Genomic DNA, 18236 nt, shown 5'->3' with positions numbered 1-18236 from the left:
TAAGTGGATTAGAACTATTATGACAAAGTTATTATCTTAACTTGTGTTCAGTCTTGTTGTGCTGGATCTTTTCCTCTAAACATTGTTAGGAGTTTAACCCTCTAATGACTGACTCCGATACCAACTATAGAAAATAGGAAAATCACAAGAAGGGATGATTGAATTGTGATTTAGTAATTTTTTTTAAAAAAATCGCAAATATTGTTTAACTAACGATATGCAAATCATGATTTAGTTTGTGAAGTAATCAAATTATAACTCTTACATATGATGTATCTTGCCAGACGCAACTAGTTAATTTCACTTAATCATTTATCTGCGATATTTTGTTAGTGACTCTGATCAATGATTAGATTTCAATTCTTGTGTATGAGGATCACAACTAATGCATGTTTGATATAAGATTATTGGTTGAAAAAAATGGATTTAAAGAGGTATAGTTTCATAAATAAGTTTCAACAAGTTCCATTTGATGAAATTCTATGATCAAACGAACATATCCAAATGAAATAACTTGATTAACATATTTTCTTATTTACTTTAACAAATGACCAGGTCATATATTTTGTGTCTGACCAAACAATACAAAGACAAAATCATAAACTTAGTTTTAAACATGCTTTGATAAAGAACTTAGATTTGTATTCTACAAAAACTCTCCTTCTTTGATTAGTGCAGGTGATAAAAATATGCAAAGTAGGGAGAGACTACTCATAAAGATTTATACTGATTTGTATGTCATAATATACTACATCTAGTTATTGACTAAGAAGTCAATTTCAACTAGGTAGACTAATCATTAAAGTACAATAGAGTATTATTTATTTCATAGTCACTCATAGCTAATCCCTCGAGTATTCTTGACACAAGTCACTCATGACTTACACTGAGTATTCTTTGTGTAGCCCCTTCTAGGCAACCCCTTTAGTATTCTTGATGCAAGTCACTCCTAACTTAACTGAGTATTCTTGACTCAGGCCACTCCTATCTTAATGAATATTCTTTCAAATTCTAGTCACTTCTAGTTGATCTCGTTAAGGAGTATTATTTCCCAAGTCACTCGTGACTCCACTAAGTATTATTTTACCAAGCATAACGTACATGGAAAATAGTTGGATCAAAGTTGAAAGGCTCTTTGTGTCAATAGGTTGATGAAGAAAACAACTTTAGTTCCTGTCTTGAGAGATCTTTGATATTTGCTTTATATTTAATCTTGAACGAACCTCTTTGGCACACACACATTTCCTACAACACATAGAGTAAGCATATGGATATTTATTTATGTACAAGTTAGCTCAATTTGTGTGTGTGATATGATGTTTAGTGCATATTTCATCTTTTTTTTATGTGCACCTTATTACACTTAAGAAAAGACTACATAGTGTTGTATTGTCTATTAAACAGAACATTTTCGTCTTACTTGATTTGTTGCTTTAATAAAACTATTGTCTTAGAGACGAAGTGTGACCATGCTTTATATTTAACTTTTTTTTAAACACTAATTAAAATCTAATCTTAGGATGTTATTAATTTTAATTTTTTTTATGTTGTCTTAAGAATAATATTCATTCTTTAAAAATAAATATAATTTAACATTTTTTTTCAAAATTTAAAATTAATTTTTTTAATTTGGGATTAAATTATACATTAATATAGGGTGTTTGCAAGTTGGGTTGGGTATGATTTGGACAAACTCATTATGCAACCAAAAAAAAACATTGAATTGGGTTGGATTTTTGTAATTTTTTTTTTATGTTAAATTCAATCAACTCAACCCACTTTTGAACTGCTTGGGTTGAGTTGGATTTAGTAGGATCAATTGAATCAAGATTTTGAAAAAAAAAAAGTTTCAAAAGCTGAATTAAAAAATAATACAATCTTCACAAAATTTTATTCAAAGTTTCAAGTAAATCAATAAGTTAAATTATAATAAGTTTGTCCAAATTAATTTAAGACATGAAAAGAAAAACACAACACAAATTAACACAAGTATAAGAATGAATACCGAGTCATCCATATTAAACTCATCACCCAATCTATGTAAAAGTGAGTTAGTTTGAGTTAGGTCATGCTTAATCCAATAATAAATAAACCTCAATCTAATCTAGTTGAGTTGGATTCAGTTATGAAATAACTGAACCTAATAAACAACCGTACATTAATTTAATATAAAATCAAACTAAATGAAATATTTTGTTTAAAGTTACACTAAATTTTATCAACTATTACCAATATTTATTTTGTCATAAAAACTTTATTTAAATTACTTTCTTATTAAGCATTCCACATTATAAATTATTTTTTCTCAAGTGTAAATAAACAAATTAAAGTGCGAGATTATGATAATATAAAAGTTTGTTTTTAAAGTTTATACTCCACAATAAAAAATATGTTTAAATTGTAATAAATCTCTAAAATAAAATTATAATACTTTTGGTCATTAAATTGATTTTTTTTTAAAAAAAATTCAGTATATGTTGTTTAAACAACCGTTTCACTTGTCATTAGATAAAATAAGTTGCTTGACATGTTTCTAGTACTATGACTTACTATCATTATAATTGTTAATAATTTTTTTAAATTAACTTGTAATTTAAAAGAATTACAATATAAAAAAATTATTAAATAAAAACTAATTATAAAGATCAAAATATTAATTATTATATTAATTAAATTAGAAATATTTTATAAAATATACAAGTTATAAATATTTAAAGCAATTTTTATTATTAATATTTTATATAATAGTTTTAAATTGATATCTAACCATTAATTACTAGTTACTTTGCATTCTAAACTAGTTTTTATTAGTCTTTTAGAGACTAATTTAAATTTAAAATATTAATAACTAAAAATTTTGATAGTTAATTTAAATAAAAATTTAAAAATTATTTTATATTTTTTATTAATAATAAAAAATATTTTAAATATCAATAATTTTTGGTCTTTAAATAATATTTAATTTAATTAATATAGTTTTGTTTTTTTTTGTTAATATATGAGATAGAAAAGTAAAATAATATTTTTACTTAACATTTAATTTATTTTTTATATTATTTATAACCAACACCAACCTTGTAATGTCAATTTTTAATTATTAATGTGATTTTGTTTATAATTTGTTTTTTTGCTATAGAGTCATTATGGGCCGAGACTCTGAGCTAACCCAACTTATAATAGGCTCAAGTTAAGTTAGCTTAAAAAAATTGAAGTGTTATCATGAATAAAAATAAACATAACTCACTTATCGTAAAAGTTAGATGGATTCAAGTGAGGTTGTTGACAATTGAGCAATTTGTAAATTGAAAAAAATACAAATTATACAATATCATTCTTTTAAATGTTTTCAAAAGTTATAACTTTTGTTTTTTAAATTTAGAAAATCGCGTAACTGACGAAGTTGTAGCGAACCGAATCCAATTATAAAGTTTCTAAAGTCACTCTAAATTGAATTAGATATTGTGAATCCTTGCAAAACCACACCCTAGAAATGGTTATGTTACTCACTACGTGACCATGGCTAGTGCTCTTTTTCATTAATTCGGCCAAACAAAAACCATTTGGTGTTTTAATGTCCGTGACAGGAGACATATAGAATATGAATATGACTAATGTCGTGAAGTATTGTTATAGTTGTTGTGTGGACTTGCAAGAACTTCGCAGTCAAACACTACTAAATAAATAATATCTCGTACGACCCACGCGTACGATAGGTGCTACCCCACGTGCACTTATGTTATGCTATGAATTATTGCAGCTCTAAAACGAATCTCCAATGTATTTTGTATATGTATATAAAACTCCAACAAAACTAAGTAGGGAAAACGCTGAAGCCAAAAAAAAAAGTACTTATCTAGTTACCCTCACTTCGCCGCATCCTCTTCTCAACAAGGTTGATTTCTTACCTCTTTTTCTTGTTATGTTTTCTTTTAATCTTGTACTTTATGTTAATTTTCTTCGCCGTTTGGAGTGAACTTTCCTACTTTCATTTAAAAAATTTCATTGCTTGAGTCTTGCCCTTGTTGTTGATTTTCATTTTTCACTACATTCCCAAATGCAATGCATGCGTGCTTAAGTTTGGCTTGGTGACTGGTTTGTCTGATTCTGTTTGTCTTGCAGATTTGGGGAATGATCTGTTGGCTTTCCTTCTGATTGTTTAATCAGAAAGAAGGAAAAAAAAATTAGTCGACTTTTCTGGTAGTATTGTGGCGAGAGAAAGTACACTTTTTTAGGATAATGGCGGGTTGTTTTTCAAATTTTGCTGTGGCCGGTGTTGCCGATGTGAGGCAGAGGCAAGAAGTCTTTTTTGGGAATGTGGGAAATCAGGAGTCAAATTTGATTAGGTTGAGTTTCAGGGGTGTGTTGAATAAGGCTGCATTTCAAGTTCTACGTGGGGGCAAGTGTGGTAGAATATGTGTGCCTACGCAAAAGAAATTTGTTTTTCTTGTAACGAGTATGTCGCAGCCGTCGGGTGAATCGCAATCTGTTGTAACTTCGATAGGATTTTCCCAAGGGGGAGGTGATAGTCTCCAGAGTAAGGAGCATGTGACTCGAGATAATGAGTCAGACTCCAAAATTGATAGAAATGATGATAATGGAGTTGTATTAGATAGCAGTGGTGGGAATGGAAGCTTTGGAGGTGGTGGAGAGGGGGATGGGAGTGGTGGGGGTGGGGATGGGGATGGTGGTGATGATGACAGTCATGACAATGAAGAGGACGAATTAGGGCCAATACTGAGATTTGATGAAGTAATGAGAGAGACACAGGCTCGTGGAGCTACCCTTCCTTTAGACATGATAGAGGCTGCTAAGAGTGTGGGAATCCGTAAGGTGCTTCTACTTAGATATTTGGACCTGCAGGTACAGTTTCTAAATTCCGCCCCCCCCCCCCCCCCCCCCCCCCTATTCTTTCCAACTCGTGTAAAACAAGATTACCATTACCTTAGACTTTAATACTGTTATATTTACTGTTTTAATTTCAGGGATCCTTTTGGCCTTTAGGATTTTTCATGAAATCATGCTCAATGCTTCGCAATCGAATGTTAGCTGATCCATCGTTTCTTTTCAAAATTGGCTCAGAGGTTGGTTGGTCTTGTCTTGTAGTAATCCTAATGTTTACTTTTCGTATTATTAATGGCAGAACTGGACTGTGTTGAGCTATCCAACCATCTGACAGCTCTATGTAACATATGACTGTAAGTATGCACCATTGACAATTATGGTACTAAAATAGTTTCCTATGTAACAAGGTATCTATATATTTAAAAAAATCGTGCTGATGACTGCACCCCTCATATGGTAAGCTATAAGTGAAAATAATTCATATTCATGTAATCTGGACATAGTTGGATAATTTTGAAAGTTTGCCAATGTATTTATGTAACTTTTATCTTACATGATATGCAGATTGTCATTGATACGTGTTGTGCTACTTTTGCTGAAGTTCAAAAGAGAGGCAAAGACTTTTGGGCCGAATTTGAGTTGTATCTTGCAGATCTTCTCGTTGGGCTGGTTGTTAATGTTGCTTTGGTAGGTATGTTGGCACCCTATGCTCGAATAGGGAAACCATCAATATCTAGTGGATTCCTTGGTAGAATGCAGAAGGCTTATTCAGCCTTGCCTAGCAGGTTTGTCATCATGCCATTAACATGACATTGTTTTCTAATGTCAATATTTTATATCTTATGTGCATATATAACCAATAATTGTCCATCTAGAAAAGGTATGGAAGTAAGGTTTCTCCATAAATAACAATTATCCATATAATTAACAATAGTAAGATCATACTTGCTTTGTGTCTGTGGAGTACGAAGAACCTTTCACCTAAGTTTCTAATTTACTCACTGTATGCAGTGTATTTGAAGCAGAAAGGCCAGGATGTAGGTTTTCTGTGCAGCAGAGACTTGGAACATACTTCTACAAGGTAATGACTAAAATCATTTCATTTTTCAACCAAGATGGGAAGTTTCTGTTGTGCAATCATTTTTTAACTTGTATTTCTAATTCCAGGGTATAATGTATGGTGCTGTTGGATTTGCATGTGGTATTATAGGCCAAGGCATTGCAAATGTGATCATGACAGCAAAGAGGTACGAGTTTCTTCCCTAGAGTTTATTTTACATAATTTGCTTCTTTATGGGCACAATATAACATGCCCTGTTCAGACACCCTGAACCCTTCCTTCAAGTTAATAGAAAATTTGTTGGCTCTTATAATCATATATTTGTAATTGGCCTTGTGGATCATCTAATACAATGACGATTCTGTTAATTGATAAAATTATGACTGGAAATTAACTAAAGTATTGAGATTTTTTGGGGTTCTTAATGAGCTTACTTGTATTATTTTCCTTCGTCATAGTGCCTACTTTGCATTCACAAAGGAGGGAATTTGTTCTGTTAGTTACCAACAATGTGCAGGGTAAAACATTGTAGAAACCCAGGTCTCTCACTTAATGTAACAAAATGTCTTATGAGCACACTTTTAAGCAGGTGGCACCACATGGTTTACTGATATAGAAACCGTTTCTGTTGATGAGCAGTGTTCATACTGGATGATAGTTTATATTAAACTGTATGAATCCTTATTCTTCTGAGCAATTGATTTCTCACCTGTTCTTGCTGCATTCCAGGAGCATAAAGAAATCAGAAGAGGACATACCTGTGCCTCCACTTATAAAGAGTGCTGCTCTTTGGGGTATGATGTTCTTTTTTAACAATATTGCATAATCTGTAGTTCATCTCTTCTGTAGAACTGGAAAACAGCAATTTGTCTTCATTTAATTATTAGGAAAGTCTTCTCAATTTTAAGTTTATTATCTTATTAATAACTATGAATATAGTTACGAAGTCAAATATTAGGCCCTTTATTCATATCATTAAAGGATAAAATGTATCATATTAGGACTGCAGATTTTTTTTTTATTATTTTGAAACATATGTTTTTCATATGAATGTTTTAAACCAGTTTATTAAAATCTAGTTATATTAGTTTGATATAGTTCAGAAATTTTGATTATTCTATTTAAAACTGTTTGGTTCAATTAGAGTGCTAGAAAATACTAGGTCCTGTTTATGAAGATAAAGTGAATTGAATATTTTTCATAAGCTAAAAAAATTGACTTTTGAATTTTTTTAGAAATTCTCATAATTTTTTTTCTTAAAGCCAAGATGCATAAGTTGGTTTTAACTTATAGCAAAAACTCAATTCATTTTACTTTCTTATGTTCTTTTCCTAGAGTGCTAATGGAGAAGTTTCTCCAAATAGTTCTAGATATATTGTTATCTCTTTGCACTCAACATTTGTAATTTTTTAGTCAGTTGGGAACAAGTGAGAAAAGCGCTGGAAATTAATTTATGAATTTTGTTGTTGTGTCCGAAAAAGAAAACTTGTATTGTTTTCTGTCGACCTTAATGTAACTTCTGTCCTCTTTCCTTTAGCCCCTCCTATCATTAAAGAAAAAGATAAAAGGACCCGTCACCATATTTGTATATGATTGTTTCATCATTGAACCCAAAACGTTGCATGAAGTTAAATATGCAAATGTCGCATGTTATCAATTTGTAGCCAAAAAGGGTATATAAATCTTTGTGCCATTTGATGTTGGTTCAAATGTACAACGTGGATTGCCAACATTTCTCAAGCTTTATTTGACGTTTTCTGATTTACTGTTATTTTGACATTTGGGCATTACTTCATCTCAAATCAACTTGACTTATTGTATTTTATTCCTGGTTGTAACACATTTCCTTGCTCCCTGAACCTCCATTGTAGGTGTCTTTCTTGCTGTTTCTTCCAACACACGATACCAGATTGTCAATGGACTGGAAGGCTTGGTTGAAGCGTCACCACTGGCAAAGCAGGTTCCCCCAGTTGCTCTGGCTTTCACAGTTGGCGTGCGTTTTGCCAACAATGTGTATGGTGGCATGCAATTTGTTGATTGGGCTAGGTGGAGTGGGGTGCAATAATTCCTTTATCCTATTCTGTATTCTAGTCTCGTAGATGTGATTTTCTAGCCATCAGTATATGGTGCATGGAATTCTCAGATTTGTGCTACTTGGTTAAGGTTGCATGGTTTGATATAGAAAGATTTTCCTTCTGGGATTATAAATGTTATCAGGCAATAATTTAGAGGCATGCCATTTGTTTACTTCTATATTCTTTTACATCATTTCGGCAACAAATGTTAGAAAGAGTGTATCGATAGCACTTCTCTTTGGTCAATACCTCTGTATTGTGGCAGGCATGGTGGAAGAATATAAAATGTCACTTTGGTTAAGACCTGCATATTTATACAGTATAACCAAAAGAAACTATCAAGGTGTTTGGATACAAGTTAAGAGAGTTTTTGAAAGTTTCTCTATTGAAAATATATAGCATTTTCCATTGGAAAAGCTCTTAGAATTCTTCTAACGACAGACTATGACAAAATCTGGAAAGGTACAAGCACCATGGTCAAACCGCTTAGCTTCCAAGGGTGAAAATATTTTCCAATCAATCATCGAGTGTGTGAATTTGTTTTAATTTAACTAGTAATTAGAAACTCTGGTTTAGCTACCTCAAAATACTTGGATTCTAGTATTTTCATTTTCGCTGGCAAAGGTTGCCTACAAAGCGTTGCTTATTTGTACAACTGATTTTCTGGTTTACATCTTAAATTTTGCATTTAAAAAGTAGTACAGAAAGTAAAATAAATAAGTGGTCACATTTATATTTTCTAAAATATATGTAACAGTGTGCATGGAAACAAAGTCAGCACCTATTTAGACTTGTTTTAGAAGATGTCAAACTTTGGTGGCCTTTGTCCTATAACTAAGCTTGTGTCAAATGATTTACAAATAGTTAGTATTTATCTATGGTTTGAGAATACTAAAAAGGAACAAGTAAAACTCGAGAATACTAAAAAGGAACAAGTAAAATAAATCATAAGTTAGAAAAGTAATAAACTATAGTTTCCCTATTCTCTGTTAGTAAACCAGTGTCATAAAATAGTTCTATTAGTTGGTCATACGTAACATTATATATCTACTTATAAATTTGGAGGTCTTTGCCTCGTTCCTGGCACAAACTACTCCGAAAAAGAGATTTAAACCTTATGACTAACATTGAATTGTCAAGGTAAGGTTGGTTTATAGAACTGTTGATGGAAGAGATGGTGAATGAAAACCATTCTGCAGAAGGCCATGCTTTAGCGTGTCTTACTCGTTCTTCTCTAAGAAAGAAACAAGGAGTCATATATATTCTCGGTAAAGTCTTCAATTGCCAAATGCTTTATGCATATTCGTATTCTTCTTATTATCATTGTAAGAGTTTCAACGTATGATAAGCCTAAATTTTGTGTTTATCTGGCTTAAGGGAATGAGACAGTCGAGAAGTTGGCTTCTATGAGTTTGATAGCCAACCTACGTACCCAATACAGCATGGACACTACAGGTGTTCAACATTTGGTCTGGTTGTACAAATTTTCTGCCATTAGTGGGTGCTTACTTTTCTGATGCTTATACGGGAAAGTTCAAAATGCTTCTTGTACCGGTATGGCCGAGAGGCCGACACCTTAGAAGACTTGGCCAAGACGACTAAGAGGCCATAAGAAGACTTGGCCGAACGGCCGAGAGGCCGAGATCTTAGAAGACTTGGCCGAAAGGCCGAGAGGCCAAGGCCTTTGGAGACTTGGCCGAGAGACCGAGAGGCCAAGACCTTTGGAGACTTGGCCAAGAGACCGAGACCTTAGAAGACTTAACTGAGACGGTCGAAGACCACAGTTATTTGGCCGATGGCCGACCCTCACCATGACAATTTGGGGCCGAGCCCCATTACAATTAACGCTCAAACCGGGATCAGTGAAGCTAATCTATCATTAAGAATTAGGTAATGCAACCCTAAGCGGTATCCACCTCGATAAACGGGCCCAACAAGGTAGGCCCATTAGAATAATATAAATAGCACGCATTCCAAGGAGTAAGGTATGTCATTTATTATTGTTCACCTACCTGAGAGCTGACCACCCGCTTTACTGACTTGAGCGTCGGAGTGCCTTCGCAGGTACCCCCACCATTCGGTGTTCACCCGACGACCGAGTCCCGAGTGCCGAAGGATAAGCAGGAGGACGAGAAGAATCCCAGTTCATCACCCAGTCACCTGCCCGACCGAAGGAAGGAGAAGAAGACTTCAATAGTTCTCTAGGTCCCATCTCCCTAGCAGGAACACTTCTCATTGGCAGCATATCTTCCTTTCTGCTAACACAAGCAAATAATCAGAACACTGCAATTCATTTTTTACCGTTCAAATCACACAGACGATGCCAAGTTAAAAATTCGATTTAGTTACATTGCAGCATTTCGTTTAAGAAAATGCGTGTTACTTTTAGATTCTGTTTTTACTTCTTGTTACAAAAACATCACTTTGTTTTTTCTTAAAATAAGAAATAAAATGAAATCAAGATGACATGTATGTTTATGTTTACAAGTAAAATTAAATATTAAGAGTAGACACTATTAAGAGTATATTCTCTCTTTCCTGTAAGCTTACCTTACCTAGTGTACTAGTTCACAATCTACAATCATTGTTCTATTAAACATTATTATTCATGGCGGATATTTTGATTTTAACTCTATGACAAAAGAAAAAAGGAGATATATGCAACAAAGATCAAACACTTTGAAAAATTTGCCATAACTCATGTGTCGAGAATGAAGAATAATTATGTCGATGTCCTATTGAAGCTCGCCAATAAAAGGCAGTACAAATTTTTATACTTACAGGATCATAAAAGTGTTGGGCAACAGGGGTTATAGGTTGGAAACTCTAGGCGGTTAAACCATCCCACGAACGTGGAATGCGGCAAGACTCAAGTTCTATTTCAGTTAAGAAATTTATTTATAATGTGTTTTCAGACATATTTTAACGTTTCTTTGTTTCCTTTGGTGACGCTTTTTTTTCCCTTAAAAAGGGTTTTTAATGAGGTCACCAATTAATAAATTTGTTTTGTTGAAATTTACGGAGGTAAGGTTGTCCGATCTAGCACATGGTAAGACGACTTAATTCGGGATAAGCGAAGTTACCCGAGTATAGGCGTCATGTGAGATGATTTGATTTGAACAAGATGTCTAATCTAGCACATGATAAGACGACCTAACTCGGAGTGAACGAAATTATCCGAGTATAGGTGCCTTGTGAGATGACTTATCTGATTAGCACATTATAAGACGACCTAACTCGGAGTGAACAAAACTATCTGAGTATAGGTGCCTTGTGATATGAGTTATCTGATTTAGCACATGGTGAGATGACCTACACACAGTGAACGAAATTATCTGAGTATAGGCGCCTTGTGAGATGAATTATCCGATTTAGCACATGGTAAGACAACCTCAGAGTGAACCAAATGATCCGAGTATAGACGTCATGTGAGATGAATTATTCGATTTAGCACATGGTAAGACGACCTAACTCGGTTACCCGATTATAGGCGCCCTGTGAGATGAACGAATTTGAACAGATGAATTATTCAATTAAGCACATGGTAAGATGATAAGTGTCTAATTTCAGTAATATTTCATATTAAAATATAGGCACTTATGAGGATTTATTGCTAATTTACATATAAAATAATCCCTAATTTATGAATTTATACCTTTTTACATTTTTTATGATCTTTATTTGAATAAGAGTATTTTATTCCCAAATTTGGTGTTAATTGCAGATTTCTAAGGAAGATTGGAGATTTGGATTAAAGATGAATGATTTGAGCTAAAAAGATAAAGATAGAAGGTCCCAGAATGGAAAAGATGCAAAGAAAGATTGGGCCTTTTTTATGTTTTATCATTTAGCCCATTAGCGCGACACAATAAACAACCTAACCCTAGAAAACTAGGATAAATATAGGGCTAGAGGCTCAACCTTAGTGTGCGAGATTGAGAGGAAAACACCATAGAGTGAATTGTAACCCAATTGGGAGAATGGAAGGTGATAGAAGTATGCGTGGCTAATTCTACCCCTTTGGGATTGAGAGTAATCTGCTCAAACTTTTATGTATTGAGGTGATATTTTATATATTAATATTCAGTTCTTGATTGATTATTGGTATTGTTGTTTTACTTTTAATTTTCCGTGACAAATTGAGAATCTTAAATCTGACCGGGAGGTATTTTTAGGGTTCGGACCTAAACAACAATACTTAACATATTTGAGTGCTAGGAATAGACTTGAAATGTTAATTGCTATTAAACGTCTGAGCTTCGTTCTAAGTTGTTCTTATAATTATGCGAGGGATCGATAGTTAGGGAACATTCTTAAGGATTTTATATGCGAGGAATCGATATAAATGATTTTTATACGGGCATCAATTTCAATTAAAGAACTTAATATTGACATGTTAATCAAAATATATGAGAGTGAGAGAGATGAAACCTAATCCCTATTTTTCCAATTGAAACAATTAATTCTTTGTCTGTTTTCTTATTGATCATCGCCAACACAACCACTCTCAATACACTTTTAATTGTTTTGTTCTATATTTAGTGATTATTGTACTTGATAATTCACTGTTCCTTGTGGGATCGATATCCGTCCTTAGGGACAATTATTACTTCTGAAAAATGCGGTGCACTTGCCGTAAAAAGTCATCATAAGACGACCTAACTCGGAACAAACAAAGCTACCCGAGTATAGGCACCCTGTGAGATGAATTGACTTGAAACAGGTGTGGTCATCCAAGCTAACACATGGTAAGACGACCTAACTCGGAGTTGATGTTACTATCCGAGCAAGCGCCCTGTGAGGTGAGTTAACCTAGAACAAATGCAGTGATCACACAGTAGGACAACCCGAATTGGGAGCAAGTGTAGTCAAAGCTCATCGTCCGACCAAGTCCGAGCTTAGATTTTCTCGATTAAGTTGAAGTGATAGACTGCTCGACCAACTAGAAGCGTGTCGATCATCAAAAGGTTAACTTATTTGTTCAGAGCCAATTTTATTACTTTATGTGCTTCGTTTCACCCAAGTTAGCAAGTTCATATTATGTTAGCCATGCAACGTTCAAGGTAAGGTCGGTATAGTTGGCAAAGCATTTATGCATACATTCATACAATATAGGTACCCAGATGGCACATGGTAAGACAACCTAATTCGGTTACTCGAGTATAAACGCCCTGTGAGATAGAGTAACTCGAAATAGATGTAGTTATCCGAGCACGCACATGGTAAGACGACCTAACTCGGTTACCCGAGTATAGGCGCCCTGTGAGGTAAAGTAATTCGGAACATTGGCGCCGTCTGTAGGAATCGTAAATTCTTCCCCTTAGCCCTCGACTGGGGGACTTGTTCTGATACGACCAATATAGTTCCACATCACTTAAGAGTCGAGGTCAATGGCAGTTTAAATACACCTTCTTCCCTTAATCCACTGAGGTGCCTTTTAAGGACAAAATTGTGACGGAACACCGACCTCCAAAGCGAACAATATCTCGGATGCGGTGACTGACCCTAGCGATGCTATCTCTCGAACTTGAGGTCGGAACAGTCGTAGCTGTCCGAGTAGGCATGGTAAGACGACCTAACTCGGAACGAATGTTGTTATCCGAGTGGGCGCCATACGGAGATGGTTTATCTCGGGCAGTCGTAGCTATCTGAATAGACATAGTAAGATGATCTAACTTGGAACAGATATTGTTACCCGAGTAGGCAGCAAAAGAGTATCATGTTAAGTTACATCATGTTTTGGTATGCAAAGTAAATTTATTTGGCAAAAGTATTTTTGGAATGCATTTAAGGGGAAGTCGAAACGGTAAGGTCTCCACACCATTAATGAGACCTTTGAGAGAAACGTCATGACAACCTTTGTGCATGTAAGCCTATTCGCCTCGCCAAGCTCGACTCGAGGTTGAGGGGCTGTATACTGGTCGGATGTGCTCGGGGCTCCGACCCGAGCACTTAAATGTGTTAGCTCGGTTGGGTAGGTCAATTTGGGGAGGCACCTAACTCGACCCAAGATAAATGATAAGTCCAATGATGCCTCAAGAGGTCGGCCCAAACAGTTGGGTGTTCGTATTGAAAAGATAATTAAAATAACAGAAGAATAACAGAATTAGTTAAGTACACATGTCATTCTAAAATTCAATAGAAATAAATAGTTAGAGATAATGTTCTACCCGTAACCATAAAATAAAGGTACGCATTGATGAAATATTCTTGCTGTTGAGATTATATTCTTGTTTTTGAAATTATATTCTTATTGTTGAAGTAATATTCTAGTTGATGAAAATTGTTGAAGGAATGTTTATAAAAGGGGTTTAAGACCCTGAGTAAAGGTAAGTATTTTTTGAGAACTCTAGACTGAAATAAATTTATAGTATGAATGCTCTCATCGACTTGATCGTCGGATTGTGATCAACAGGTAGAGTCCCCTTTATCACAAAGCATCGACATCTCAAATCATCACATAAAGACGAGTCAAAATGAAACTCACTACCAAATCCGACCGAAGTCAACCAGCGGGAACAATTTTAATAATTACTAATTTTAACTATATGAGTCCCTATTTTTTGGACTTGGTTGTAAGCCAGCTACCATTTCCATGGATGTGACCTTGGTTTTATAGCCCGCATATGCTGATTTTTGTTGGGTATCGCCGCCTAATCGGTATCTAACTACAACTTGTCCTAGCATTTCTGATGCAGTCCAGCAACTAAGCCATTTCTATCTCAACCAACAGAGTTACATGTTAAAGCAGGTCAATGTAGAATGTTCATCCGGGAAAGGCCACGCTCCACTACTCTGCAAGGTCTCATCTCTTGGAGCTCCAAAAAGAAACAATCTTGCCTGTTCTTCTTCCGAATCTCAAATTCCTCTGCAACTTGTGAACTGCAGTGACTCTCTTATTTGTTACAGGATCTTCACATCAATTGTATGATAACCTGTTGTATATTGTTATAACAAAAATGATTTATACATCTTTTTTCATCAACGTATTTAACATAGAGGTTGATTGCTACATTTGAGCGTTGTTCAACTGGTCTCATGCATCTTCTTCCCATCCCTTAGCGAAAGAACTACAAATATCTTCACCAAGGCTTTGATCCCACACAGTTCCATGAATTAGTTTCCTAGGTTAGGCTCAGTGATATTTATCGCCTTTCAGCTTGCGGGGTATCACAGATATCAGTTAGTTAGGGACCTATAGTTCTGTTATTCGAGCTACCTACACTCATATCAATTAGTTACAGTTTATTTCAGTTAGAGATCTATAATTTTGTTAACAAGTTTGTTAGTTTGTATAAATTTATTTGTACTCTCAACATATTAAACATTGATGTAGGAGACTTTGAGTCTCACCTTTTTCCATAATTAATATCGTTGTTTTTACGTTTTATAATAACATATCCTATGACTTGTTATTTCATATTCATCACTAACACCTATTGAGAAGTATAACAGTAATAAATAAAATAAAGGACAGAAAAAAAGAAAGTTATGGAAGATTTTAAACATGTAAAGCGACCTTACATTTGAGAAAGGGTAAACTGAAAGCGATTAGAGAAGAGGAGATAAAGGGTGAAATAAGCGTTGAGGATAGAAGTTGGAGCGAGTAGAATAATAGACAGTTATTATTATAATATAAATGGAGACATGCACGGACCGTACCAGCATGCACTCACATGATCCTACCCTTCAGTTCGACCTTCCACAACCCTAACACCCATTCTTCAAGAAACAGACTCATTTTACTATTAGCGTCCCTCTCACCTCCGCCCACCACCGCCCACTACTATGGCCATCGACACCCTCCGTCGATTCTTTCTCCCTTGTTTCTTCCCTTCCAAGCCACAACCCACCGTCCCTTTCTCCGACAACCATCTACAGACCAAGAACCGCCCCTCCTCGCCGGCGTCGTCCACTTCCTCCTCAACGGCGGCCTCTGCGGCCCCGCCCCGTCCCTCAAAATCGATGGTGATCGGCACCATCTTTGGGAACCGGCGCGGGCACGTGTGGTTCTGCGTTCAGCACGACCGACTCTCCGCCAAGCCCTCGCTCCTCCTCGAACTGCCACTCTCCACAGACCACCTAGTACGCGAAATGCGCAACGGCCTCGTGCGCATCGCACTTGAGTGCTCCGACGCTGCCACGTGTCCCCTCCGCTCCGTTCCCCTCTGGACCGCCTTCTGCAACGGCAGGAAGACCGGATTCGCCGCGCGCCGCCGCGCCGGAGACCGAGTCCGCTCCATCCTACGAACCATGCAGTGCGTCTCCGTCGGCGCCGGCGTCATCCCCTCCGGTTTCGCCTCCGACACCTCCGAGGAACTCATGTACATGCGCGCCAACTTCGAACACGTCGTCGGCAACGCTGACTCCGAGTCCTTCCACCTCATCAACCCCGACGAGTGCCCAGGCCAGGAACTCAGCTTTTTCTTGCTCCGATCCCGACTCCCCGCCACGCGCTGAGTCCTCAACTAATCGAACATCTTTTCGTTTCGGAGCTTTATTTATTTTCCGGTACAGAAAAAAAGAAAGAAAAGTATAATAAAAACACCTCTTGTTAAATATAGTTTTTCTTTTTTTCACGGTCATACCAGAAAGTTATTGGTTTTCTTGATTTTTCGTCTGAGATTGATATCTTCCCGCAAATGTTATTTGGGGTGACCATGGTACATTTTTACGTGTTAATTTATCCAAGTTATCGACAAGATCTTTCAACAGATATTTTTTCCCCAAAGATATAGCGAAGATCAAACTTCCCTCTGATTATGAACTTAAAGAGCAAGGTTTTTTTTATCATATATCGCAACTATTAGTGATACTAGTTTATTGGTTTTCTTGATTTTGAACGAGTTGTTTTTTTTTTACTATTAAGATCTGAGTCTTGTAAAAAAAAATGTTTTTTTAAGAGGAAGGTGATGGGGGTGATTGTGTTGTAATTGTTGCCCATGTGAGTTCTGTGTAAAGTTGATGGGTTTTTCTAGGACTAATCTCATCGCCAATACTGTATTCTTTTTTGCATTTGTCTATAATAATAATGTAACAGGGTTAAACAGGGGATGGTCTAGGAATCTTTGCTATTTCGTTTATGCTTTGAAATTTTGAATTGATTACCTTATCAGCTTTGATTCATTGCGATTTCTTCCCATTACTATATAAATCTGCGGAGTTGGAGCTTTTCCGTAAGATTCATTACTTGTTTGGCATGGTATCTGACTCAAAATGTAATATATTTTTTCTCCTTGCTTTTTAATTCAGAATTTGGAATATTTGATGCTACTGATCATTATAAAACAGTGTAAATTCCTTGCTGTCAATCTTTCTGGCGACCAGTTGAATATATCTTATGGCATAATTTTGCTTGTCGAGCCACCCCAAATTTGTATTATTTTACTAGCACTGGTGTAATATAATGTAATGTAATTGTAGAATACCAGCTAAGCTTTTACATTTAGGTGTGCTAGATGGGGTCGTAGTTGAACCATTCTTTTTCGTTGTACCCATGATTTGAAGATGGTGGCACACTAGCTGGGTGTCCCCAAATCACTTTTTCATTCGAACCTTCTTAACCTGTAAAGATCCTAATACTAATGATGTGCAATTGGGGACCAGTCCCTTTTAGGAATTTTACCTGCAACATTTCTTTGCTCTAATCTTTAATGAAGGGAGAACTTAGCAATCATTGATGCAGTTCCAGCACAACAACGATGCTTAGTTTAACTAAAAGTTCATCGAAATTTCCAGCTATCTGTTAGCTAGTATCAGTTCATCAGAGCTTTTATATATACAGTTGAAGCATTCCAAAAATGGGGTTACTTCAATGCTCAGTGTTGGAGTTTTAAAGTGCAAACCGCATCACGTGATATAGTCTATGATTGAGGACCACATGTTGGCCCACATTATCCCGCAATGCAATACAACTTAAAAGTATTCGGAACTGCAATTATTTGGTGCGTATGAACATGTTATGTTACATTGATAAAATTCTTCCAGTTCAAGATGTTATAAAGAAAAATAGGCCAGCTAAGGTTTATGGTAACTTGTGACTCAAACAGGGAGCACAAAATTATTACTGGAAATGGTTGCTTTGCCAGTGACATTTGCATTACAATTTACAACTACATCCCCAAATGGGTACAAATCTCATTTTCTATGATGAAAGAAAAGGGTAATGGCTTTTTTTAGGCCAATACAAAATAAAGAAAAGAACAAAACGAAATGGAAAGATTTTATAATCTCAAAATCTTGATCACTGAATATTTGGC

General features: G+C 35.5%; 2 protein-coding genes across 2 annotated transcripts; both read left to right on the top strand.

The window, feature by feature from the left end:
- The first annotated feature begins 3752 nt into the window (after positions 1-3752).
- Positions 3753-8149, top strand: LOC137823385 (protein RETICULATA, chloroplastic-like). Its single transcript, XM_068628491.1, has 8 exons — positions 3753-3892; positions 4120-4860; positions 4983-5081; positions 5407-5627; positions 5854-5923; positions 6010-6089; positions 6632-6696; positions 7774-8149. The coding sequence occupies exons 2-8, from the start codon at positions 4237-4239 to the stop codon at positions 7965-7967; spliced, it is 1353 nt and encodes a 450-aa protein (XP_068484592.1). The 5' UTR covers positions 3753-3892; positions 4120-4236; the 3' UTR covers positions 7968-8149.
- A 7492-nt stretch (positions 8150-15641) lies between these two features.
- On the top strand, positions 15642-16588 carry LOC137823384 (protein MIZU-KUSSEI 1). Its single transcript, XM_068628490.1, has one exon. It carries the CDS (start codon positions 15766-15768, stop codon positions 16435-16437), a length of 672 nt encoding a protein of 223 aa, XP_068484591.1. The 5' UTR covers positions 15642-15765; the 3' UTR covers positions 16438-16588.
- Positions 16589-18236: the final 1648 nt, after the last annotated feature.

Source organism: Phaseolus vulgaris, chromosome 8 (assembly GCF_000499845.2).
Source record: "Phaseolus vulgaris cultivar G19833 chromosome 8, P. vulgaris v2.0, whole genome shotgun sequence".
NCBI classification, from domain to species: Eukaryota; Viridiplantae; Streptophyta; class Magnoliopsida; order Fabales; family Fabaceae; genus Phaseolus; species Phaseolus vulgaris.
Note: the sequence above shows the minus strand (reverse complement) of the source record. Positions and strands in the feature narration are given on the sequence as shown.

Coding starts and splice junctions, on each gene's coding strand:
- LOC137823385 (XM_068628491.1), top strand. CDS start 4,237: ATGGCGGGTTGTTTTTCAAATTTTGCTGTGGCCGGTGTTGCCGATGTG. Junction 5,628..5,853: donor TATTCAGCCTTGCCTAGCAG/GTTTGTCATCAT, acceptor CACTGTATGCAG/TGTATTTGAAGCAGAAAGGC. Junction 5,924..6,009: donor TTGGAACATACTTCTACAAG/GTAATGACTAAA, acceptor TTCTAATTCCAG/GGTATAATGTATGGTGCTGT.
- LOC137823384 (XM_068628490.1), top strand. CDS start 15,766: ATGGCCATCGACACCCTCCGTCGATTCTTTCTCCCTTGTTTCTTCCCT.